Source organism: Sorex fumeus, unplaced genomic scaffold, assembly GCF_029834395.1.
Source record: "Sorex fumeus unplaced genomic scaffold, SorFum_2.1 ptg000128l, whole genome shotgun sequence".
NCBI classification, from domain to species: Eukaryota; Metazoa; Chordata; class Mammalia; order Eulipotyphla; family Soricidae; genus Sorex; species Sorex fumeus.
The window spans coordinates 59,268,339-59,294,309 of NW_026606185.1; the positions used below are offsets into that span (position 1 = coordinate 59,268,339).

Here is a 25,971-nt window from a genome sequence, read left to right on the forward strand (position 1 = left end):
CTATTTAATTTTGTTTTGGCTTCTGGGGTCACACCTGGTGATGCTCAGGGGTTACTCCTAACTCTGCTCTCAGGAATCACTTCTGGCATTGCTTGGGGAACTAGTGGAGTGCCGGAGATTGAACCTGGGTCAGCCGCGTGCAAGGCAAACACCTTACCCACTGCACTATTGTTCCAGCTTCTCTATTTAATTTTGGGTCTTCCCAAGTGATGCTCAGAAGGCCCAAGGGCCCGTCCCAGTGGTTCTCACCTGTGGTCCGGAGCTAGGACTTACCTGGACCCCTCTGGGGGCCCCAGAGCTGCATGCACAGTGCCTGGGGATAATGTGATGCCAGGAACTGAACCAGTGTTGGCCACTCGCACATACAAGGCATGTGCTCAAACTCTTGGCCCTCTATTGGACCCTGCCTGACTGTTTTCCAGTGCTTACTCTGTGCCCAGGGATCATTCATAGAGGTCCCTGGGGGACCATTTTGTGGTGTCAGATCGAACTAGGGTTGACTACATGCAAGGCAACTAATTGCCTTAACCCTAGTACTATCTCTCCAGACCTGTGTTCTAATATAATTGTTGGCAGGGGGGCACATATGATGGTTCTACACTTCAGGATCACTCCAGTTGGTGTTCAGGGGGCAACAGGAGCTGCCAGGAATTGAACCCAGGTTAGACACGTGCAAGGCACATGCCCTACCCATGTACTATCTCTCCAGCCTGTCTAGTATAATTTTTATTTGCTTTTTTTTGGGGGAGGTCACACCTGGCAATGCACAAGGGTCACTCCTGGCTCTGCACTCAGGAATCACCCCTGGCGGTGCTCAGGGGACTATATGGGACGCTGGGAATCGAACCTGAGTATGCCGCTTGCAAGGCAAAAGCCCTACCAGCTGTGCTATTGCTCCAGCCCCTAGTATAATTTTTTAAAATCTCAAAATTCATCAGTCTGTCAGTATCTTGATGTTTACAAGTGAGACCAGGAGAAATGGTTGTTTGTTGATAAGTGCCCTTGGATAAGGATCAGATCTCACAAGCTGAGCAGAAGTAGCCAGATTTCATCTATGGAGCCCCTCGAACTGAGCGGCTCACTGGTGCTGGTCCCAGCTGGGACAGGCTTTCCCCACACGGCAACACTGTGGGACAACTGGAAGGAACTTCCAGGAGAGCAGGAATGTTCTGTGCAGCTTTCTAAGCATGATGAGGGAGGATTTAATGAAAATTCAGAGCTACAGTATGCCTGTTATACTTCAATAAAAAGTTTTAACAAATGATCTGCCTATCCGAAGTTTTCTATTTTCTGCCTCCAGTTCTTCTGCCCCAATGTAAAGATAAAACTTTTTTGTTTGTTTTTGTTTTTGCTTTTTGGGCCACACCTGGCGATGCACAGGGGTTACTCCTGGCTCTAAACTCAGGAATGACTCCTGGCAGTGCTTGGGGGACCATATGGGATGCTGGGAATCGAACCCAGGTCAGCCGCGTGCAAGGCAAACGCCCTACCTGTTGTGCTATCGCTCCAGACCCGAGAAACATTTCTAAGGTCAGACAAACAGTCACCGGAAAAGTCATTTAGTCGCCACCCGGGTGTGACCGGAAGTTGGCCAGAATAGCTCGTTGGCCTCTATGTGGTGTCAGGGGATTTCGGGTGTTCCTGCCCTTCTCCTTCCACTGTGGCTCAGGAGTCTCCCCAGTGAAGGCAGCATTAGACGCGGCAGGGTTAGTACGAAGAATGTCACAGCTTCCTCTGCTCCCTTTTTTCGCTCACCCAGAAAGTAACACACCAGAAGCTAAAAATAAACTCGCTCAATCTGGCCACTCTGCAAACACATAAAGGCACACATGTGCACACACATGCACACGTACGCACGTGTGCATATACACACCCGGCAGACCCAATATTTAACCAGTTCACCCAGGTGCAGTGAGAACACAGCCCCTCCCGGCCAGACGATGTGATTGCATCATGTGGGCAAACATACCCACCAGAAAAAGGAACAAAATGATCCAAGGTGGTAAAGTTCCCGTGAGGGAGACAATCCTATCTGGTGCAAACATTGATATTTTTAATCATTAAATGAAAGTCCCTCCTCCGTGCCAGTGGCCGAGTCCCAGATCTGCATACACACAGAGATGGGGACCCATCAGAGACCTGGGTTCACCCTGACGTCCTTGAAGAACAAACTGAAAAACAGTCCATTGGGGCCGCGGAGACGGCGCAGAGGGCAGGACATTTGTCTTGCACGCAGCCCACCTGGGTTCAATGCCCGGCACCCCAAATGGTCCACAGTGATCCCTGCACACTGAGGCAGGATTAAGCCCTGAGCATTGCCAGATGTGGCCCCTCCAAATGGTCCCCTGAAACCATTCTCCTCTGTTTTTTGTGGGGGTGGGAGGCTGAAGGCTGTGCTCAGGGTCCCACACACGCAGAGCAAGTAGTCAACCACGGAGGCACAGCCCAGCCTTGGGAGCTTTCAGAAGAAACTGTCCCATGTACTGTGCACGTTGGTGAGATCTCTGCTTCCACACATGAGTGTGGTTTGTGAAGCACAAACAAACAAAAAAGAAGTTCAACCCCCAAATCCCACTGTCCAACCCCCAAATCCCATTGTCCAGCACCCGACTCCAAACAGCAGAACCCAAACAGCATGTGCGAGGCCCTGAGTTCAATCCTTGGTACCACCTGAGCCTCTGGCCAAGGACCTCATAACATTTAGGACACCAGTCCCATCCCTGACACTGTGGGCGGGACCCCTGGGGTCCTCCAGCATGGCTGGCCCCACGTAGCACCAAATTGTCTGGCCTGAGTATGGAAATTGACAGCTGACTGTCACCAAGAGTGGCTCCTGTACCCCCAGGGCACTGCTTGGGTGGGATTCCCCTACCCCAAACCAACCAACAACCCCACCTAACTCCTCCTTGATTCCCCCTCCTCCCCACCTCTCATCCCTAGAAATGCAGCCATGACCAGCATCAGTGGCTGCAGAAAACACGTGCCATGGAGTATGTCGGGAAGGACACTGTGGGCCGTCTGGCTCAGCCTGGGCAAAGCTGCACCCTACACAGGCTGGGTCCGAGAGGGACCTTAACTCCAGCCTTTCCAGCCGCAGAGTGAACTGGAGCTCGGATGGAGGCTCCTGGGTGGCACTGCATGTCATCCTTATGTGCACCCTTGTGTACCCTTAAAAAGATTCTGAAGCTTTCCATTATATTACAGCAGGAACCAATCTGAAACAGCCCAGCTCCAGCAGCAACGTGGACCCTCCCCACCACTCCCCAGCGGGGAGAGAGAACAGGGCCCTTAAGAGGATCACCCAATGGCTGAAGTTGGCTGGAGAGTTCTCTGAACTATACCCCCACACTCAAAAACAAGTTCAATAATTTTACGAAGAGGCAAAATCTAAGAGAAGCTAGCTGCTTTATAATATCGCACTCGATCCTTATCATACAAGTAAAAGGTACACTTGCAAGCCAGACTCTGATTTCTGTTCTGGTCCCTGGGGGGTTTGGCAGCCTGGGTCCATCCTTGACATTCTGCCTGCTCAGAAGAGCAGGGGCCTGACCCACTCAAAAGTCTGCTCTTTCCTCGTTTTTTTTTTTTCACTGTTGTTCTTGTTTGTTTTTGGGCCACACCCAGCAGTACTCAGGGGTTGCTCCTGGCTCTGCACTCAGGAATCTCTCCTGGAGGTGCTTGGGGACCATATGGGATGCCATCTGGGAAGCAGGTGATCGAACACGTCAGGGCAGTGCAAGGCACTGAAGCTTCCTGTATAGGAATGGACAGATCTGTTTTGATGGTTCCCAGGCCAACGCACACTTTTCAGTGAAAATAGTACTTTAGCCCAGGCTTTGGCTGGTTATTATTTCAAAGCCCTAACTGATCTGAATCTGGTATATAAACACTTATCTCTGAAGTTCTTTTGTACAAAGGACTGTCCAAGTTTAAAGTCCGCTTAGAATCCAGATAAGGTTTGACTCTTCACGTTCAATAAATGTTAATGATAATTCAGTGGGAAGGATTTTGATTCTTCTACAGTATAATTCAGGACGTAACCGTTTCTATTTCCGGTGAGATTTCATTTACACAGTGATTATTATGTCAGAAGCTGTAAGTGTGGCTCAAATGTCCAGTTCAGACACCAGGAGTTTATTTCAGATTTTACACCCCTATTTACCATCCTATCAGGGAATGCTCATGAATATTCATTGCTCAGAGTAAAAGTGACACATGCACACTACTTTATAGGACTTTGAGGTCCAACTGTGTTAGAATGTGAGAGAAAACACTCACCATTTATCTTTTCTACCATGACCGTGTGGCAGATGGACAGCAAGAAGAAGAACTGTCGAATTTCAGGCTCTTTCCCTGTCTGGATTTGCTCGATCAGATAATGGTCATAAAACGCAAGCTTCCCATCGGCATACATATTCCAGCTAAAGTCAACTTGCTGTGGTCAGCAGAGAAAGAAAACACTGATTAATAACAACCAAGGGAAGACTTAAATATAGGAACTTTTCTTGGAAACAAGACCCAAACACCCTCTGAATTGTCAAGAGGCTCACATCTGCTTTAAAACAAAGACGCTCCATTTACAAACAACTTATTTACTTCTTAATTGATCCCCGTGATATACACAGTAACAAAGATGTTCATGATTGAATTCCAATCATATGATGTTCTAACAACATCCCTTTACCAGTGCACATTTCTCACCACCAAAGGACTCTTTTTCTGTTGTTGTAAAATCTATTGTTTTGAAACAAAAGATGGTGGATTGAATTGTGTACCCATAAGAAGATATTGAAGTTCTATCCTCTGCTCCCTGTGAAGAGTCCCTTAATGGGAAGCAGGGTTTTTGCCAATGTAATCAATGGGACAACACAGAAAATTTGGGTATTAGGGTAGGTCCTACACAGATGACTGGATACTTTATGAGAAGAAGGAAGTTCAGACTCGTAGAATGGCAGGAAGTAGGAGATGGAAATAGAGCATTGCATTTGCAAACTAAGGAGAAGCAGGGATATAGCCTATTCCAAAGGCTGGAAAGAGACAATGAAGGTTCTTCCCTACAATGCTCAGAGAGAATCTGATTTTCCTATCTCCGGAGTTACAGATTCCAGATATGCAGAATACATAACTGTTGCAAGCTACCCATGGTGTGGTTTTCATTCCATGCCCTACACACACTTCCTTAAGCACAGACTCACCTCTATCTTGCTATGAGTATGCTGAGAGGCATCACGGTGGTCTCCTGAGAAACAAACAGGACAAAACAGGCTGAGTTTCTGGCACTGGTTCAATGATGAGCACCTCTGTGTGTGTGGACAACCCCTGAATTCAGAATGATTTTTACGAGGAATGGTGGGAAACCACTCGCTTTGCAAGTGTGAGGATCCCCATGAGTTGGATCCCCGAGGACCCCTCATGGGTGCCAATGGTGGTCTTGGCAGCTGTGATGTTTGAGATACCTGGGGAGGGGGCGTGGTGCCACACCTGAGTAGGCCATCCCTGGAGCACCACGGGGAGGTGTATGTGGGGACCAGGGTTAAAGATGTGGCAGCACCATGGCCAAGAGTGCAAAAACCACTGAGCATCTATGGGAGCCCCACAGGCACCCTCGCCAGGATGTGCGTGAGCTCTCCAGGATGTGTAGGTGAGCCTGTGAGCACCACAACCAGATCCCACAAGCACCGCAGCCCAGCACCTGAGGGCCCTGCTGTACAGCAGTAAATAGGGGTTGCGGAGGAAGCAGCTTATAGAGTTTTCAAAGTTGTACTGGGTGTGGCCCCCAAACTGTACTCCCACAAAAATATTAATATTAATATTGTAGTCAATTATGAGTTTTGAGGGAGTTGGGGGTGACCCACAGCTAGCAGTGCTCGGGGATTATTACTCCTGGCTCTGTGCTCAGGGATCACCCCGGAAGTGCTTGAGGGACCACGTGAGGTGCCCAGGATCGAACCTAAGTTGGCAACAAGCAAGGAAAGTGCCTTAACCCCTCTGCTAGCTCTCCAGACCCCAAGTCTTCATATTTTCATAAATATGAAGCACACTTCAAAGTAATAGAAAACAGCACACTTCAAAGAAATAGAAAAAGAAACCATCAATCTTTAAAAAAAAGGGGGGCGTGAAATACACAGAACTTAAAAATATACCATCTGGGGCTGGAGTGATAGCACAGCGGGTAACGCATTTTGCCTTGCATTCAACGAACCCAGGTTCGATTCCCAGCATCCCATATGGTCCCCCGAGCACCCTCAGGAGTGATTCCTGAGTGCAGAGCCAGGAGTAACCCCTGAGCATCGCCGGGTTTGACCCAAAAAGCAAAAATAAAAAAAATAAAAATAATATAACATCTGGGGGCTGGAGGGATAGTACAGTGGGAAAGGCACTTTCTTGTATGAGGCTGATATCCAACATCTCAGATGGGCCCCCAAGTACTTCAGGAATAATTCCTGAGTGAAGAGAGGAGTAACCCCTAAGTATCACTGGGCATGGTCCCTAAACCCACACAACCCAAATAGTACCATCTTGTCTGTTTCTATGCGTAGCTCGGGGGCATCTGTCCATTCATGCTGCCCTGGCCTTGCTGCCGCGCCCTTTCCATCGCGATTTCTATCTGCTTGTTTCTATCGACCACAGCTTTCTAGTCCAGGCATCGTAACCCCTCAGTCCTCTTCCCCAACTCCAGCCTCCACCCTTCTTCTTTCTGCCTATGAATCCAACACGTCAAGGCTCTGAACATTCCTCTAATATTCATCCATAAATGACGCTGGAGGACATGACACGATATGGCACAGGCTGATCATACAGTATTTGTCTTCTTGTGGTCAGCTTACTCCCTACAGTATAATAGCCTCCAGGGTCACTCGTGGATCACAAAGCCCTTTTTCCCAAAGCCAAATAATATTTCAGCACAGATGGAAATTTCAAGGCAAGAAAAAGTATGCCACAGTTTCATCCTTTTTTGGCCATACCTGGTGATGCTTAGGGTCACTCCCAAGGCGCTCTGGGGACCAGGTGATGCTAAGGATCAAACCTGTGGCTTCTGCAACCTTTATTTTTTTTTTTTTACTTTTTAATTGAGTCACTATGATAAAGACCCTTACAAAGCTGTTCATGATTGGATTTCAGTCATACAGTATTCCAACACCCATCCCTCCACCAGTGTACATTTCCCAGCACCAGTGTCCCCAGGTTTCCTCCCATCACCCCCGACCCCCCACCTCCCACCCCCTGCCTCCCTCTATGGCAGGTGCTTCTCTCTCTTCTCTCTCCTCTCTCTCTCTTTCTTCCTCCCCAGCCCCCGTCCATTTTTGGCACTGTGATTTGCAATATTGATACTGAAAGGTTATATCAAGAATATCCCTTACCTAATTTTAACCCTCAGATATTGTCCAGCATGATCTTTCCCAGCTATAATTGTCATACTGGTCTCTTCTCTATCTTAGGTATCCTCAGCCCCACCCACACTTGTGGTTAGTTCCAACCATTGACCAGTCCTCCTAGCCTGTTTACCCTGGCTGTGGATATTATTCTTCTAATATATATATCACAAATGAATGCAGTCATTCTATATCTGTTCCTTCTGACTCATTTCACTCAGCATAATACTGTCCATGTCCATCCATTTATAGACAAATTTCATGACTTCATTTTTCCTGACAGCTTCTGCAGCTCTCTGGGCCTGTCCTGGGTCCCACATTTTATCTAAGGATCAGTCAGCAGGCATGAGTGCTTTTGCACTTTAGACATTGTGAATCATGCTGCTACAAACACTGGTGTCTGACTTGCTCTTCCAGGACATTCTAGTTTCTTCTGGGCACAGACTCAGATTCAGAATTATCGGATCCCACTACAAGTATATGCTTACATTTTTTTGGGGGGGAGGGGATGGTAAGGAGGGGTGCTGTCACACCTGGCAATGCTCAGGGGTTAGTCCTGGCTCTGCCCTCAGGAATCAGTCCTGGTGGTACTCAGGGGACCATATGGGATGCCAGAGATTGAACTCAGGTTGGCTGTGTGCAAGGCAAATACACTCACCACTGTAATATCGCTCTGGCCCTATGTTTACATTTCTGGCCTCTGGTCTCTCCCAGCCAAGTGTCTCCAGCGCCCACCACTGGCTGTCATCTGCTTCAACGCTCACCTAGGGCAAGGGGTGCAGCCCCTGCCAGCCCCCAGTGTGCTGAGCCCCCGGCCACTCACCATAGATGTGCCCGTTGATGCAGCACTTCTTAAAGGTCATGATGTTCTGCGTGAGCGTGCCCGTTTTGTCCGAGAAGATGTACTGGATCTGCCCCAGCTGCTCGTTGAGGGTGGTGGTCCTGGCCTTGGCGGGGGTGTCCTTCTCCGGGTAGTACATCTGCAGGTCCCAGTTGATGAAGTAACTCTGGCCGAGACGGATTACTTCCACGCTATAAAGGAAAAGGCCAAGTTCTCTGATCTGCAAAGCCAGGGCTGGGTTGGTCCTGGCCCTGCAGAGCTAGCCTGGTGTGCCTCCATGGCTACTTCTCAGCAGGGAGAATGCCCAGCTAGTCCTGGCTTTGTGCTCATAAGTGACTCTTGGTGGTACTCAGGGGAACTACATGTGTGGCCGGGGATCCAACCGGGGCCAGCTACATGCAAGGTAAGTGTTTGACCCCTTGTCTGGCCTTTGACCTCCATCTCTTTGGCCCAAACTACTCTCCAGCTTTAAGGAGAAGCTCATTATACTAGCTATTAGCCTCCAAAGCACCCTATTTAGGGGGTCCCCATTCACTCTGGGGGTGCACCTGGTCATGGATTTCTGTGTACTACACACGCAGCCCTGGAGCCCAGGAGCTAGCACCCTACCGACAGTTGTGCCTTTGCACTCTCTCATTTACTATCTCACTCCGGGACAAACACAGTAGCTAAGTTCACCTTTGTCTCTCCTTGCTATGCAGGGGACGGAGGGTCTGCTGGTGGCCAGAGCCCCAGGAGCTCTCCATCAGGGCCTGGGTTCTGGCAAATACCCCGTAAACTGGCATTCCACACCATGAAAAGGCAGCTTTGCCTCAAGTTCTCACAAGGCTAGAGAAAGTCCAAAATAAGATACACACAAAGGATCAGTGCTGTCTTAAAAAGTGAAGGGATTACATCTCTCTCGCTGATAAGGAAGCTGCTTACCTACCTGGCTGTTGTCAAGTGGGCAAAGGGCATCTTTATAACGAGATAAGCAGATGAAATCATAACCTGCTCTTGCCCGCACCCATAAACATTCCAGATGCCAACTGTGCCCCTGCAGGTACCAGGGGCTATACCTCCAGGCTACCCCCACTGGTTCAAGACGAGGCTGCAGGGATGCAGCTCAGCGGCAGAGCAACTGCCTCACATGTGAGGTTCTGGGTTCAATCCTGACCCTGCACACATGTGTTCCTGCATACACATGCACATGTCAAGCCAAGCAACAGACAGAACTTCACCAGTTCTCAGGCATGAAGGCTTCTTTCAAGTGTGCTCTGGGCTGGTCATCCCAGACAGTATTTTTGCCCTGCGATCCTTCGGCGACATCAGTGCTCCATCTCATGTCCACGAGAAGCCACACTGGGAGCCACACTCAGTGTGGTCATGGCTTTGCCCCATGCTCCTGACCACAGCCACCTCTCAGACTCTTTCTCTTTCTAGAACATCCTTCCATTCACAGTTCTACGGCAACTCTTACATTTCCTGCAGGGGGAACCTCCCTCTCTGACCCATGCAATTGTGGAGGACACGTCCATTCCCCCAGGGTCTCCCCATGACCCTGCCTGCATCATTCCACTTTACTCTTGGGCCACACACATAGTCCCGCTTCAGTCTGAGATGGGCACAAGCATGGAATCCCGGCCATCTGCCACTTCAACAGGAAGCCACTTATTACTTTTTTTGTTTGTATTTTATTTTGCAATATGGGGGATGGAGCCCAGGCAGGGCCTCAGCCCTGCAGGCCAAGTGCTCTACCACTGAGCTGCAGTCCGACCCTTAGACTGAGTTTGTTTCATAACACACAGCTCGTTTCCAACCAAATAACCTGTGTTATTCCTTTGATGAAGGGAAAGCTCATCTGGGTTTTGAAAGTGGCCGCCAACAGATGGCTTCCCAGGGCATCTGCTCCCGGTAGAAAGAACAACGGTGACTCCATGTAATGCAATTAAAAGCAGACCGAATGTGCATGTAATAAAATTAAAATGAAATAAATGCTCCTAATTGCAGGTGTGCGCGTGAGCCCAGGCACCTCGGGGCATCACTGCTGAGAACTCAGCAGGCGCGGGCATCTCCAAGAACCATCCTAAAGGACAGGGATGCTGAACGCTGATAGGAGACCACGAGTAACACAGGGAACAAGTGCACTGTACAAGGTGGTTCCCATTGGTCAGTGGCATGATCCTGACTCCCCGAGAGGAGAAACAGAACCTTTGGGTGAGGGGAAAGTGGAGGAGGCTCAGGAGGTAAGCAGTTTCCCCGTCTCAAAACCCCTGAGCTTGCCATGCAGTGGGCAAGGCTGCTGGTAAGATGGAAGACACAGATGGGAGAAGTGGAAAGGAAAGGAAAGCCAAAAGGAAAACAAAAGCAACTTTGTTCTTGTATGGGGGCCACAGCCAGCAGTGCTGAGGGCTTACTCCTGGCTATGCTCAGAGACCACCCCTGGTAGGCTTGGGGGCCAAAGGGGTCTATGGGATTCCTGGGGATTGAACCCAGGTTGGCTACGTGCAAGGCAAACACCCTACTCGCTGTACCCACAAAAGCAAACTTTAGGGGACATTCTTAGTTGTTCTCGTCTCTGAGGGTCTTTCTGAAGCTTGGGGTGGAGGGTTGACTTCTCCAAGAAGGAGCTTCATCTACAAAAAAGGCCAAGATACCAGGTGCAGGAGAGAGACCACAAGGGCTAGAGCACTAGTGGGGTCCCCAAGTTTGATTCCTGGCACTTGCAGGGTCCCTGAGCATCCCAGGAGCAACCCCCTAACTCCTGGGCACCCCTGGGTTTAGCCCCCCGCAAAAAATCAACAAAGATCGGAGCTGCTCTGCCTGGCCTAGCAGATACTTCATGGTCTGCTTCTTTTCCCTCTACTACCCCTAATTCTCAAACGAAAGTCACTGTCTTATCTGTGCCTTGTGACCTTTGAAACAGTCATTGCTGGAAAAGAGGGCGCTAAGTTGGGAAAGCGTTCCGGGTTCTTCCCTAGAAGCAAAGAGACCCGAGAGAGGAAGGTCTTACCTGACGTAGAGGGAAATGGGCACCATGGTGTTCATCACAATGATGTAGCCCCAGAAGTTTAGGAATCCGCGGTAGGAGGGGCTGGCGTCTTCTCCATCATAGAGGTACCAAGAGTAATTGCCAACCTGGGCTTCCCAATAAGCATGGCCGATGGCCAGACCAGCAGAGAGCAGGAGGAGAAGAACAAAGATCTAGAAGAGAGGAAGGAAATGTGTCAGGGATTTCTGCAGACGGTCTACAGCCCCATGCATTTCACAGAGGCTAACTGACCCTACCCAATACTTCTCTCTGTTTAGGGGCATGAGGGAGTTCACAAAAACAACACACTGTGCTGAAAATAAACTATACACTGAACATGATGGCCACTTGATACTTGTATTGCAAACCACAACACCCCAAAGGAGAGAGAGAGTGAAAAGAAATGCGCCTGCCACAGAGGTGGGTGTGTGTGTATGGGGGGGGGGAGGGTGACGGGGGTGTGTGAGAGGGATAATGGGAATATTGGTGGTGGTGAATGGTCACTGGTGGAGGGATGGGTGAGCAATTGTTGTATGACTGAAACTTAAGTGTGAAACTTTGTAAGTATGTAACTGTACCTCATGGTGAAATAAATAAAAACACAGGGCTGGAGCGATAGCACAGCGGGTAGGGCGTTTGCCTTGCACGCAGCCAACATGGCCGACCCGAGTTCAATTCCTCCGCCCCTCTCGGAGAGCCCGGCAAGCTAGCAAGAGTATTCGATATGCCAGACACAGTAACAACAAACACACATAGTAGACTAAAAATGCTTTGAAGGTCTGAGTTCTCTGGTAACTGAAAGGATTCAATATATGGTATAAAAGGAAGATTTTAGTTCTCCAGCTATCTTTTGGAAGAGAAGGTGGGGTCTTATCTTCAGATCCTTAAAAATACTCATTTCAGCTTCCTTTCCTCATGGATACTGATCTCACAAGCACGGGGAATGTTCCTAGAGCCCAGGGGACTTTTGCTAAGAAACGTGGCAAGCATCAGCTGCACAGAGTCGCACAGCAGTAGCTGGGCAAGGATCCTCTCAGTCAGGAAAAGTGTCCAGACAACAGAAAGCAGAGTGCTCATGGGGGTCAGACGAGGCTAACTGTCCAGGAAAAAGGTTTAAACTACAAAAAAAGATTGTGCTGCGGTTCGAATGCATCGATTTCCACGATAGATCTTATCAAAGAGGCAAGACAGTAAGCAGTGGGCTGTGGAAATCAAGTCCCGTGGAGAATGAGCAAGATAGCTCTTTTCCAGGTGTCATGGGGTGTTTGTGGTGGGAAGCAGACTTCGGGAACACGTGGCAATTTCTGGACCCAGATTCACAATGTGCTACTTGTCTGAACACCTCGGCACAGGAGGAGATGGTGAGCTGGTCACTGAATCTTGCCCACAACTAGGACAGGGCCCGGAGGAGGCATGGCAGGCCAGGCATGGCATTTTCAAAAAACAGAAGAACATGGCATGTGGTTCTTAAGTTCAAATATGACTTTCATTTGTCTTTATGTAAAAGCAATGAAAATATCCTAAGTCCCTAAGAGTGATGAATTCAGGTTAAGAGGCATCCTTGAAATTACGGATGGGAGCTTGGAGGGCCCCGGCTATGGAGGGCAGAGCTAAGGGCAGGATGAAGCCTGCTGTCCTTAGAAGCTCCTGGCTGGCAGGGGTGGCCTCTAGCTACTGTCCTGATCTGGGCAGAATTTCCAGCTTCCTTATTTTCTCTTTTCTGATTAAAATGACTCATGGGCGAGCCTGGAAGACAATTCCAGCAGGCCCTCCACATTACTCTGGGGCAGATTTTGTAGAGCCCAGGTAGGCAGTACCTAGTGTCCAGATGCCAAGAAGACCCTGGGCACCAAGTCTCTGAAGAGACTTCCCTGGGACAGTCGCAGAGGTAGCCACACAGGGTCATGCGGCGAGGTAAATGCTCTGTGTCTCCGGGTCCACCATAAGGGGCCCTGGCCTCTTCCTCTGGCCTTTGACCCTAGGCCTTTACCTTTGCTGATATTGCTATGTAATAAGTTATCAGAAGTCAGAGCTGGGTGTCCGACTGCATTCTCTGTCTGCTCAGACCATCAGTGAGCCTGGGGCAGGCTTGAGCACCCCCAACATACTACATATTTAGGCTTGCCTTAGATGTGGACAGAGCATATGCTTTTTCTTGGTGGGTGTGGGGAGGGTCTCCTGGCTGTGTCCAGATCTTATACTATGCTCAAGGCAGCATTTTGTGCTGGGGATCTAAATCAGGTGCTCTGTGTGCAGAACATGTGCTCTAGTCACTGAGATATCTCTCTGGCCCCCACAGTATATATTCTTCTATTAAAAAGTTTGAAGAGCTGGGAATATAGCTCGAAGGGTTGGAGCACAAGCCTGGCATGCATAAGGCTCCGAGTTCAACTCCTGGTACCATATGCCCCTTTGCCCAACTACTAGGTGTGGCCCTACCACCCCTGGGCCCAACTATTGAACTATCTGGTCTGATTGGTTGGGTCACGGATTTCTGAGAGTCACCCTGGGGGACTCTGAAGCATTGTTTGTTGAACCCCCAACATTCCCCCACACTTCAAAAAAAAAGAGATTATTTATAAAGAACTACTCTTATCAGGGGCTGGAGTAATAGCACAGCGGTAGGGCATTTGCCTTGCACACAATCGGCCCAGGTTCGGTTCCTCAGCCCCTCTCAGAGAGCTCAGCAAGCTACCGAGAGTATCTTGCCTGCATGGCAAAGCCTGGCAAGCTACCCATTATGTATTCAATATGCCAAACACAGTAACAAGTCTCACGATGCAGACGTTACTGGGCCCGCTCAAGCAAATCAATGAACAATGGGAGGACAGTGACAGTGACCCTTCTCTGGCTGGAACAATAGCACAGTGGGTAGGGTGTTTGCTTTGCACACAGCTAACCAGGGTTCGATTCCTCTGCCCCTCTCGGAGAGCCCGGCAAGCTACCGAGATAATCTCACCCGCATGGCAAAGCCTGGCAAGCTCCCCATGACGTATTCGATATACCAAAAACAGAAACAACAAGTCTCACAATTGGTTGTGAGACATTACTGGTGCCCACTCGAGCAAATCGATGAACAACGGGAGGACAGTGCTACAGTGCTACCCTTATCAAAAACAGTAAGAAACCCAACTCATTTGCTCTTCAGGAATGTGGCCCAGATGCTGAGTGGGAGTCCCTGTCTTTCCAATTGCTGACTCTAATCATCAAAATATTCAGCCCCACAGGGCATCTGAGAACTAAATTTTCAGTTCCTAGAAGTGTGACATCTCTGAGGAAAAAAATGGGGAACCCCGACCTTTATCCAACCCAGGGCACCAGACACTCTTGTTGCTCATAAAGGTGGTATTTCTTTGCATTGGAAAAACATATAACAAAAATTCACCCCAATGTAGCGGTCTGACTTCCCATTTACCAAAGCAGAAAATAAATACCGTATAAACCATGTAGTTCATCAAGTAATCAATTTTTGTTCTTTTAAATTTGGTTTTCCCACTGTTCTTCATTATTTTAGTGTCAGCACCTACAAAAAGACAATTCAATACAATCAACAGCTGGGAAAGATCATTTCACAAGGAGGCCAATGAAATCACTCTTCTTTTGTGTTTGATGAAGAAAAGATGGAAAAATAATCCCCTCCTTTAGATCTTTAAAGTGTACACCGGGCCTATTTCCCAAGAAACTTTGGAAGTACCTGCAAAAATGACCACTCCATGGCAGAAATCGGTATTCCTAACCACGCAGCCACGTAACAAAATTTTATCAGCATCCAAAGGAAAACTGGATTTTCTCCAAAATAGTGTTCCTGTAAACTTATCGAGTCTGTTGTTGGGCTCTTCACACTCAATAAAACCTTTGAAAAAGAGAGAGCACACGTGAAGCACTCCCAAAATTAAGATTTGATACTTTGAATTAATAGGGACTGAAGCAAACAACTAAAATGGAAAATAAAGATGCTTGGGCACAAACCATCAAAAGCCGCCAGTGAATTTTCTTCTTGAAGATATTCGTGGGTGACTTCCAGGGCCATTTTGAACTTTAAATTGGTTTCTCTAAAGGGAGAGAAAGAGAGAGAAGAGTTAAAGGAACAAAACCTAAAGGAAGAAGTGACTATAAGGAAATTATACAAAGGATTAGGTATGCTTAGAAGTGAAAGCTAAATATTTGCTGTTTCCTTTCTTTTTTTTAACTCTTTATTCACCTTTATTTAATTATTATTTTTTGCTTTTTGGGTCACAGCTGGCAATGCACAGGGGTTAATCCTGGCTCATGCACTCAGATATTACTCCTGGCAGTGGTCGGGGGACCATATGGGATGCTGGGAATCGAACCAGGGTAGGCCACGTGCAAGGCAAACACCCTACCTGCTGTGCTATTGCTTCAGCCACTTTATTCACCTTGAAACATCAAAGTCGAGATGAGTCAGGGTTGAAAAAGGGGTGGAGAAGGGAGCTAAGTTTGGGGGGTGGGGGCGATGAGGGGGAATATTTCATAATGATGGGGAAAATCTAGAATTTCATACTCATGAGAAAAAAGATGCTTTATAGTTCAGATTGAACTACCAACTAATCACTGAATTGAACATAGAAAGAACTAATTTCCTCAAGAGAGTTCACTAAGGAAGCATCTGCTTAAAAGTGCAGTCCTAATATCCATTTGCTGTGACCTGGGCAGTTTCTTCTTCCTGGGAAATGCCCAGGTCACAGGGGGTTGTTGAGAAACATGTTGATGCCAGTGCTGCAATTTGTGTTAATGAAGCCACATCCAAGTGTGAGCCACCAGTGGTACACACTAGGGTCAATATGTTAAATGAACCGACAAATAAAGGTAATGCATCTTGCTCCGTATGGGTGTCTGGGAACTGGTCTGAATCAGAACCTTGGAGGCTTCTGAGTGGCGCATGAGAACTGACACCAATGGTGGCTTCCCTGGCAAAGACTCACACAACCAATTGTTTTCTTGGACTTAGATTATATTCAAGGTCATCCTAAGTGTCTGTCCCTGGCCCAGCCATTTTCCAAAGGACTCAAAGACTTATTCTCTTTTACCTTCCCTGAAGGCAGGTTGGAGATAAATTAAGAGACAACTATGGCTGCTACTAACAGCCAGGGTCAGTGAGAAGCAGGACGAGATACAGGGGATTTTTATGGATAGTGTACATTTCCAATGCAATGAATGCACCTATCCGGTCGGTGAGCCTAAAATCAGGCCCTTCGAGGGGCTGGAGGATGGCTCAAAGGTTGGAACAGATGCTCTACTATGGGAGCCCCATGTTCGAGCCCTGCGCCTAATGGTCCCCCTAGCACAGCCAGGAGCAAGTCCTAATGCTGCACCTTGTGGCCCCCCAAGTAAGCACATTCATTCCATTCAACCAAACAGACCCAGTGGGGAGGCTCTTACCCATCGAGCTCGGCTGTTTCTACATAGCAGAGGCTGTTGGGCTCGGAACTGGACAGCAACAGGATGTCGGCCTGTTGGGAACAAACCAAAGCATGCTTGGCCAAGACTCTAGTGGGTGGCGGGGGGCCCAAGAGATGTGGAGAGGCACTGGCTCACTTACGGGGATAGAGTCATTTTTCTTCAGACGAACCACGTCTCCCACTTGAATCTCTTTCCACTTGGCAGTTTTGAACCTGGGGATTGAGAGTGAAATGACTGGTAAGGGTCACAGTCACTCTTTCCAGAAGCCAGTGGTTCTGGGGAAACATGTGCCACACAGAGAGGGTGTTTGCTGGTGGGCGAGGGTGAGCATGCCCTGAATGCCGGTGAAAGTCATGGGGGGGAGCATCCACAAGGACAGCACCTAAACCCAACTGCCCTGGCCCTCTCAGTCCTGCCAGGACCACAGGCATGGGGCAGCCCCTTGGTGCATGTGGATCCTGGGCATCCATCAACCCTCTTCTTTCCACTCAGTTCCCTGTCACCTGCTCTGTAAGGGTCCCAGCCTAGGAGCACCCAGGGGCTCCAGCACCCAAGAGAGAGCCTTAGAACCTGTCCCATCCTCTTAAATCCAGCAATGCTCAGGGTTTACCCATTTTTTGGCCCTGAGCTCAGGGATCATTCCTGGCATGCTCAGGAGACCCTATGGGATGCCAGGTTTTGAACCCCAGGTTGGCTGCACGCAAGGCAGATGCCCTACCCATTGTACTATCACTCCAGCACCACTGACTCAAAATTCCTTTTATGAAGGATGCATCACTTTTCTGCTCTATGACTTTTTCCAATAGTGGAAATATAATCAAATATAATAGTATCACTCTCTTCCACATCACACTGCAGGGGACACACACATTTCAGTCCTGAACAAGTATCTTTGGAATTTGGAATTTTTTTTTTATTTTTGGGTCATATCCAGCGATGCACAGGGGTTATTCCTGGCTCATGCACTCAGGAATTGCTCCTGGCGGTGCTTGGGGGACCATATGGGATGCTGGGGATTGAACCTGGGTTGGCCGCGTGCAAGGCAAACACCCTACCCGCTGTGTTATTGCTCCAGCCCCTGGGATGCTTTTTAAAGGCTTTTCACATGCAGGAAAGATATCCTGAAGCTATGATGAAACTGCTGCCATTGCTTGGTTTTCTTGGGGGTCACACTGGTGGTACTCAGGAGTGACCCCTGTGGGTGCTCTGTGCCAGGTTAGGATCCCGTTCCTGCAAAGTGGCCGATGGACTCAGAGACCCAAATGTGCATCTAAGCAGGTTTGTACAGATGCTTGACACGGGTCCTCCTGCAGCTAAGACCTCCAGAAGCCATGGCCCCGTACCTGCCGTCCTTAATGACCTCGCACGTCCTGTTGTTGATTTCCTTATCCATCTTATGGCGAGCCTGCAGGGGAGAGATGGGGAAAGGCTCCATCCATGACCTTGGGATGGACAGCAGGGCAGCCAAAGGAAAACTGCTCAGAGCTACAGCGAGGGAGAGGCCATGGCAGAAACCGCAACTTACCACATCATCCATCAGGTCTTTGATGGCCGTGACGCCCAGCACCACCAACAGGGGCAATAGGGTGGTGTACCAGGCTAGGGTGGTGATTTGAGGGATAGTCTGAAAGAAAGAAAAAGGCCAATATGTCTGTCCAGGAAGTCACAGCAGATGCTGGCAGAGTCTAATCTGAACCCCATTATTTCGCTCTAAGCTGGCTGAGTCTAATCTGGTGCCATCAACTCTTTCTAAGCTGGTTGGTTCTAATCTGGTCCCCATCATCAGCTGTGCCTACATCTGGCAGGAAAAAGAATCTGGAGTATCCAGCCCGGTTCATTAGGCAGCCCCAGCTCTAGGCAAAATGGATCCCAGAGGTGACAAGCATGGGCCATATCTCATGGTCACCTCCACTGGACACCCAGGAAGCTTTGTATCATGATGCCCAGAACTCTGTGTGAAGACTCATTAGCAAGAGGGACAGCAGTAGAAAGTGTGGGCTGAGACTGTCCTTCAACCTCAGGGCAGGCATAGGGCAAACTATAACTGGGGGTCACTCAGACCCAATGGGAGAAGCTTAGAGAGCAGCAGAGGTGGTGACCTCGAAAGCTTGTGATGAGGCAGGACCTCAAGAAAAAGAGTGCTTCCTGTATAGTTATCCCTATCGATCAAGCCCTGGAGGAGGCTGACCTTGTGCAGGAAGGCCCGCCTCCATCCACATGGCCTCTGACTTGGCATAAAAGGTGGGGAAGCAAGTTTAGTGACAGCCTCTTGTAACCATAATATTTTAGATCCCTGGACTGTAGAATATAGTTGCTAAAATGACAGGACATTACATGAGATCCCTAGATCCAAGAGCTTCCCAGCACTGCCACAGAGGGACATGGAGCAGACATGTCAACTCTCCCTGCATCCCTGCAGAATCAGGTGATGGTCACTGGAACCTCCCAGAGCACCAGATTGAAGTGTGGCAACAATACAAGCAAATGGTTGGCTCCAGGCTGGCCACTGAGGCTTCTTCTTGACTGTGATACCGTCACAGGAGGTAATGGGGGTGGTTAGGCCCCCTCGCATTGTCTGTAGGTAGAAATACCCTATTTTTCCCTGCTAGAAGGAAGTCAGGAAGTCAGCTTTACAATTTGAATCGTTATCTCCACCCAGGCCTGCTCAAAGTTCCCTGCTGATAACTGGACTGTCCTGGACCCTGGGTCAGCAGGACTTTAGAAAGTCCTGGATCGCTTCTGAACCCATTTCTTGTAGCTTCACTCCCCACTCAGACTCACATGCTACCCTTTCCCGAGTACCAGTAGCTGAGACTGTTTTCAAAACCCAGGACTTGATGTGAAGATAAAACCCAGGGGCTTGGAGATCCCCGGAAACCCATATAGCTGATGCTAGAGACTGCCCTTGGGTGGTCCCATGCCCCCCGATTTTATGAATAGCCCATAACTAGATACAGTGATAAAGAAAATGTCTCTGGATAAGCAACTTCTTCATCACAATTAAGGAGAAAAAAAAAAACACCTCAGACAAAAACAGATCTTTCCCAATGTCAAACCAACAGTTCACAAAAATACCTTATTAAGATATATGACTTAAATCGTATTAACAGTCAATATTATTCTTGAGGAAATGAGACCTCTAATTAAGAAAGGGTATAAAAACAGATTGGAGTTTGGGTGGAATAAACCATTTCACAAAATGAAGACCTTAATTTCAGTCATGTCAGGAAAATCAGTTTTAACACTCACCTCAGAACAAAAACGTTTTGAAAATGCAAAGTGACACTACTACCCCCCATCTGCACCCTATCCCCATCCTCTGCACACAGACCCAACTGGGTCCGAGTCTGAGGTGCTGCTCCTTGGGGGCAGAACTCTCCCCTTAGTAGAAACATTTCACCTGAGAGGCCTTCGAAATTAAAACGTTAGTGAGTCACCACAATTGGAAACAGATTTAAGATATCAAAGGGCATTTACCTGTAAGATAAGGAGGACCAGGAAATAGAAATTAGCTGCCCTCTTAAACTGCTCGAACAAATTCATCGGTAGAAAGGTAAAGGCATCATACTTGTAGGTTTTAATCGCGTTATTCTGTGGGGCAAAAACACGAAAGTCACAAATGCCACACCTGTCTCAGGGGCAGACACAGTCGCGGTGACAGTGTCAGACAAGGATCCCTCAGCCATTGAGGCTGTTGACAGCAGAGGTGGTGGCAACAACATTTCTCTTCAAAGGGGTTGTGGCAAATCTGACTTGACCCAGGGGATCCTTCCTTTGGATTCCTTCACCCAGGGAATTTCCCGCTTCGGTAATGGGGCAAAGGCTGACATCAACACGGGCAGGCAAAGTCAGGAAAGGAACGCGTACAGGCTTTGTTTTTGTTTTTACAGTTTCAGGGATCAAACAGGGCCTCACCCAGGTAAGGCACACAGTCTACTCCCAAGCCACAGCCCAGGCCTGGGGCCCAGCGCCCAGGAATGTTCTTAGTAAAGGAGGGATGGCCGCTATTATGTACAAAAAGACAGTTTCTCTTTCTGAAGCGTGGGCCCCCCAGAGAGAAGCGTGGGAGTGCCCTCTCACTTGCAAAGAGGCTGATGTCACTGAGTTAAACTGGTACCAGTGTTTCCCAAGTATCAGTGTCCTGCTGGATTAAGGGGGAAAGATAGGACAGTGGGTAGGGCACTGGCCTTGCCTGTAGCTGACTCCGGTTTTATATCTGGGATCCCATATGGTCTGCCAGGAGCAATTTCTGAGTGCAGAGCCAGGAATAAACCCTGAGCATCGCTGGGTGGGGTGCAGAAACCAGGGGAGGAAAAGGATGAAAAAAAAGTGGGGAGGTGACCAAGGCCTGCTTCCTGAGGAGAAGAGGAAGTCTGGTGGGACATAGGAAGGAAGGAGATGAGATGCTTGACTGGAGCAGAGGCAGGAGGGGACGTGCTTACTCAGCAGGTATGACAAGGACAGTTGGTGTCACACAAAGGCTAGAGAGAGGTTTCAAATCGACTTGTTCAGACTCTCCAGAAGGAACCAACCTGCTGACCTAAACTCGAGGAGAATAAATATCTGTGCCTGACACCGCCGTGTTCATGGTCTTCTGGTCAAGGGGACAACCACCAGCCTGCGTGTGGCATTTGAGTCACACTTCACAGGCTCTTAAACGGACTTCAAAGGTAGGAAGCTCACCTTTTTGAGGTGAACAAAACTTCAACGTCTCTAAATCCGTTACGGGCAGAGAAGTGAAAATACTTGCTAACAGTTCATTCAGATTCTGGCCTCTGGTACATTAATTACTGGACAATATTTCACAAACTTTTTTTTTGGGAGGGAAGATGCCACACCGTGGTGCTCGGGAATCACTCTCAGCAGTGCTCAGGAGACTATATGGGATGCCAGGGATTGACCTGGTTCAGCCACATGCAAGGCAAGCACCTTACCCCTACTGTACTATCTCTCCGCCCCTCTTTCACAAACATTTATTTATTTATTGCTTTTTTTTGGCGGGTGCCACCTGTTAATACTCAGAGGTTCCAGGCTCTGCACTCAGGAATTACTCCTGAGTGGTATTATTCCTAAGTGGATCGAACCCAGGTTGGCAGCATACAAGGCAAACACCCTACCCACTGTATTATCACTCCAGCACCATAAACCTTCTAAGAGACTGCATATACAGAGGGACATTTTTCAATTGAGATATTGTTTTCTTTCTCTCTCTTTCTTTCTCTCTTTCTTTCTTCCTTCCTTCCTTCCTTTTAGTTTTTTGCGTCATACCCAGCGATGCTCAGAGGCTACTCGTGGCTCTGCACTCAAGAATCACTCCTGGCGGTACTTGGGGAACCATATGGGATACCGGGATTGAACCCGGGTTGGCCGTATGCAAGGCAAACGCCCTACCCAATGTACTATCACCCTGGCCCCACTGTTTCATTTCTTTCATGTCATTGCTTCCCAGGATGAGTACAGGTGACAGCGTAGAGAGCCACACTGATGATCAAAGGCTCCAGGCCAGGGCTTACTGGGAAAGAAGGTGTAGCGCCAACCTAGTGAGCAGGAAGGCAACTGGGCAAAATCAGAAACTGGCAGGGACTAGGGAGAACTTAGGAAGTTGAAACCAACTTACCGCATATTTGCTCTCCTTCAGACAGAAGAACTTTGTGTTCATAAATTGAGGTTGTTCGTAGAAGCTTCGATCATTGGCTTTAACTTGCCAGGTACAATCTTTAAAACAGAAGGGGGGGGGTGGGAAAGTCCATCAGGTAGAAAGTGAGTGTGTTGTTCTGGGTTGAACGAGTACCCTGTGGGCCCAGAAGGTGGCCGGCCACCACCATCTACCTCAAATTACGACCTTCTTTGGAGATAAGCCCTTGGCAGCTGCGATCAAGTGGAAGCAAGGACCTCAGCGGGGGCCCTGAGAGGGACAGATGGATGCCTTTCTTTTTTTAAAAAAAGGGAACTTGGATACAGAAATGCACACAGAGGAAGTTGACGTTTGACCCCGGAGAAAGGCAGGCTGTGAGAGACTGGGAGAGGGGCCACCTCAGAGGGAGCCAAACGTGCTGTCTGACCTTCTGAGCCATTCGGGACCATCTTCCTTCCCACCTGGGCTGTCGGCGCCCCATAAACCTGCCCGGGGAACCATCTTCCTGTGTCCCAGACGCTGGTGCTGAGATGGAGCTCACCCCCACCTGTGCTCAGTCCCTGAACCCAGGGGCAGGGTGGGGTGAGGGGAAGGTGGCAGGTCAGCTGGAAGATGGTTGTTCCAAGCAGCCAAGGGATTTTTGCAAATCAGTGGCAAAAAGGCCAATTTGTGTCCTCCAGGCAATTTTCACCATGATCTGCTCTAAGGCAGGGTTAGAACCCGATCCAGAGAGGTCGACACATCTATTGATGGGAACTGATCCGTCTTTGCAGGGAGCCATTGTCTGGCCAGCAGAGGGGAGGGACAGTCTCTACAGCACAGACCCACGACAATGCTCCCGACAAGGCAGGATTAAGATAAACTTTACAGGTTTGGGGAATTGCAGGAGCAGCAGAAGCAAGCGATGATGTGGCAGGTGAGACTGGGATGGCACCTCTTGGCTTTCTGAGCTGACAAACAAGCGTCCAGTGATGCCTAGCAAGGGACGGGCCTCCGGGAGGCAGGGGACAGCAGCAGAGGGGCAGAGGCAGGAAGCAGCATGGCACTGGGCTGCCAGGGGAAGAGCTGGGGGACACGGACAGACTCCCAGGAAGGACAGGGGTTGAGTCGGGAGCAGGGGGGATAGGGGGACCCAGCCTGGAGCAGGGGGATGTACCCCAGCATCAGGAAGGGGGTGTCGGGCCAAATGGCATCATATGACCTGAGCAGCAGCGAGCAGGAGGGCCGAGCCTGCGGCCTGGGGGGGGGGGGGGGGGGGGGAAGATGCTGGAAATGTACCTCAGGGCTGGGGAGATGCCCCCGGGGCTGGAGCTGGGGTCAGGCCAGCCAAGAGGACCTGAGCGCTCTGTATGCTGCAGCTGACATGAGTGTAAATTAGAGCTGCCCAACTTTGCACCTGTTAGGAAAACGGATACTCCGAAGGTGCAGGCAGAGAAAATGAGCATTCAACACTGACCAGGCCATGGCACCGACCATGGTCTTTCATAGCCTAGATCCTCACGGGCATCATCAATTCCTCGAACCCTGTCCTTTCATCTGCTCTTCCTTCTCCTATTCTCATTATTATGGCCTCACACCAGCTGAGGGTAGAGTCCATCCCTTTTAGGTCACCTAGTCACAGTGGCACTGTCCACTGTCCTCCCGTTGTTCATCGATTTGCTCTAGCGGGCCCAGTAACGTCTCCATTGTGAGACTTGTTACTGTGTTTGGCATATCGAATATGTCACGGGGAGCTTGCCAGGCTTTGCCGTGCGGGCGAGATACTCTTGGTAGCTTGCCGGGCTCTCCGAGAGGGGCGAAGGAATCGAACCTGGGTCAGACTGGTCGGCCAAACTCGGGTCGGCCTGGTTGGCTGCGTGCAAGGCAAACGCCCTACCCACTGTGCTATTGGTCCAGGCCCACCTAGTCACAGTACTTTGTATCAACTCATCTAAGAGTTCTCAATGGGAGCAGCACCACTACCAAGGGGGCAACTTACTAAATACAAGCTGGCTAATCTTCCTACATGAGAATGGTCTCAGGCTCCCCACAGGGCCACAGTGTATCTCTGCTGTTCAAATTTCCTTAGGGGAGCAACTACATTTTTTTTTGTTGGCTTTTTGGGTCACACCCAGCGATGCTCAGGGGTCACTCCTGACTCTGCGCTCAGGAATTATTCCTGGTAGTGCTCAGGGAACCATATGGGATGCCGGGGATTGAACCCGGGTTTGGCCATGTGCAAGGCAAACACCCTACCTGCTATACTATCAATCCGGCCCACAAATATAATTTTATTTAACTATTTTGTTTGAGGGCCACACCTAGTGGTGCTCAGGGCTTACATATAGGGGGCTGGGATCGAACCCTGAGTCAGCCGCAAGCAAGAACTTGGGCAGAGGTCCTGGACAGCACCCGTGGCACCTCATGCCCCTTCCAACAGCTACTCTGTATAGCCCAGAGGGTCCCAGGGTCCCAGCTCAGAGAGGCACTACCCCCAGCACAAAGGGTCGAGTGCAGAGGGGCAGGAGAGAAGGAGCAGCTAAGATGAAATGGAAGTGAGAGGCGCCCGCGGGCATGGGCACCCTCATATGACCCACTGCAGAGGCCAGTGAGACAGAGCAGCAATATATATATATATTTGAAATTATATATATATTAATATATATATTTGAAATTACAGTTATATATATATATTTGAAATTACAGTTTCTTTTATTTGGAGGTTTTTAAGGGAAGGAGGTACCACATAGCCCGCTAAATACGACTGGGTATAGCCAAGGGGTATCCTGGGCACTGAACTACCAGATCCGCAATGCCAGGCTGATTATTGTTGGGAGTGGACCCAAGCCCCCCAGTCCTGCCCTCCAAATGGAGAGAGACTGCCCCAACACAGATGTCAGCAAGTCCTCTCATCTTCCTAGCAGAACGGTCAGGTCTGGCTGTCCATCCCAGGCAGGGGGAGATGTGGAGAAGCCGGCCACCCCCTGGGGAGGGTCTGAGCACTGGGCACGGTGCTGGTCCCTTCGGTCACCTTTCTTGAAGGTATCCCGCCGCGTCTCCTCGGCCTCTCGGTTGACCCGATTCTGCTCCGGTTCCACCGCCGGCCCCGACTCATCAAGCTCATCTTCCGTCTCGTCATCACTGTAGGGCACCACCTCATCGTTGGGCTGGGAGTCCTCCTCGAAGGTGGTCTCTGAGTCTCTTTCTGTGCTCATGCTGCCGGCAACCGGGAACTTTCTGCATGGAAAGCAAAGCACAGCAGAGCTGTGAGGCCTCAGACCCATCTCTCCTTTCCTCTGCCTCACAAGAGAACATTACAGACCACGAAACACTTATTGGCATAAGTTACATCTTGTTAAAAGCTACATCGAGTTTTAACGGAACATGAGCATATGTGAACAGTTCGGAATGAGGACCCGAAGTGCAAATTATCTTACAGTCAGAAAGAAAGCATTTATCATGGATAAAATGCTCAGGTGAGAATTTCTTTTCTTTTCTTCTTTTCTTTTGTTTTGTTTTTTGGGTCACACCCAGCGATGCTCAGGGGTTGCTCCTAGCTCTGCACTGAGGAATTACCTCTGGCAGTTCTTGGGGGACCATATGGGATGCTGGGGATTGAACCTGGGTTGCCCGCGTGCAAGACAAATACCCGATCCACTGTACTATTGCACCGGCCTCGAGAATTTCTAATAAAACTAAAATATAGGGGCTA

The 25,971-nt window shown here is 49.2% G+C and overlaps 1 protein-coding gene across 1 annotated transcript in view; it reads right to left on the reverse strand.

Moving 5' to 3' along the window:
- Positions 1-25,971, reverse strand: part of ATP8B1 (ATPase phospholipid transporting 8B1) — a 116,444-nt gene that overhangs the window by 33,089 nt on the left and 57,384 nt on the right. Inside the window, exons 2-15 of the mRNA XM_056138100.1 lie at positions 25,291-25,496; positions 22,263-22,360; positions 20,123-20,236; positions 18,171-18,269; positions 17,989-18,050; positions 16,785-16,857; positions 16,625-16,695; positions 15,194-15,276; positions 14,919-15,077; positions 14,659-14,747; positions 11,207-11,397; positions 8,197-8,405; positions 5,196-5,239; positions 4,279-4,435 (exon numbers count right to left, since the gene is read on the reverse strand). Coding sequence (XP_055994075.1) covers positions 4,279-4,435; positions 5,196-5,239; positions 8,197-8,405; positions 11,207-11,397; positions 14,659-14,747; positions 14,919-15,077; positions 15,194-15,276; positions 16,625-16,695; positions 16,785-16,857; positions 17,989-18,050; positions 18,171-18,269; positions 20,123-20,236; positions 22,263-22,360; positions 25,291-25,474 — 1,633 coding nt within the window. The 5' untranslated portion in view covers positions 25,475-25,496. The remainder of the gene's footprint in view (positions 1-4,278; positions 4,436-5,195; positions 5,240-8,196; positions 8,406-11,206; positions 11,398-14,658; positions 14,748-14,918; positions 15,078-15,193; positions 15,277-16,624; positions 16,696-16,784; positions 16,858-17,988; positions 18,051-18,170; positions 18,270-20,122; positions 20,237-22,262; positions 22,361-25,290; positions 25,497-25,971) is intronic.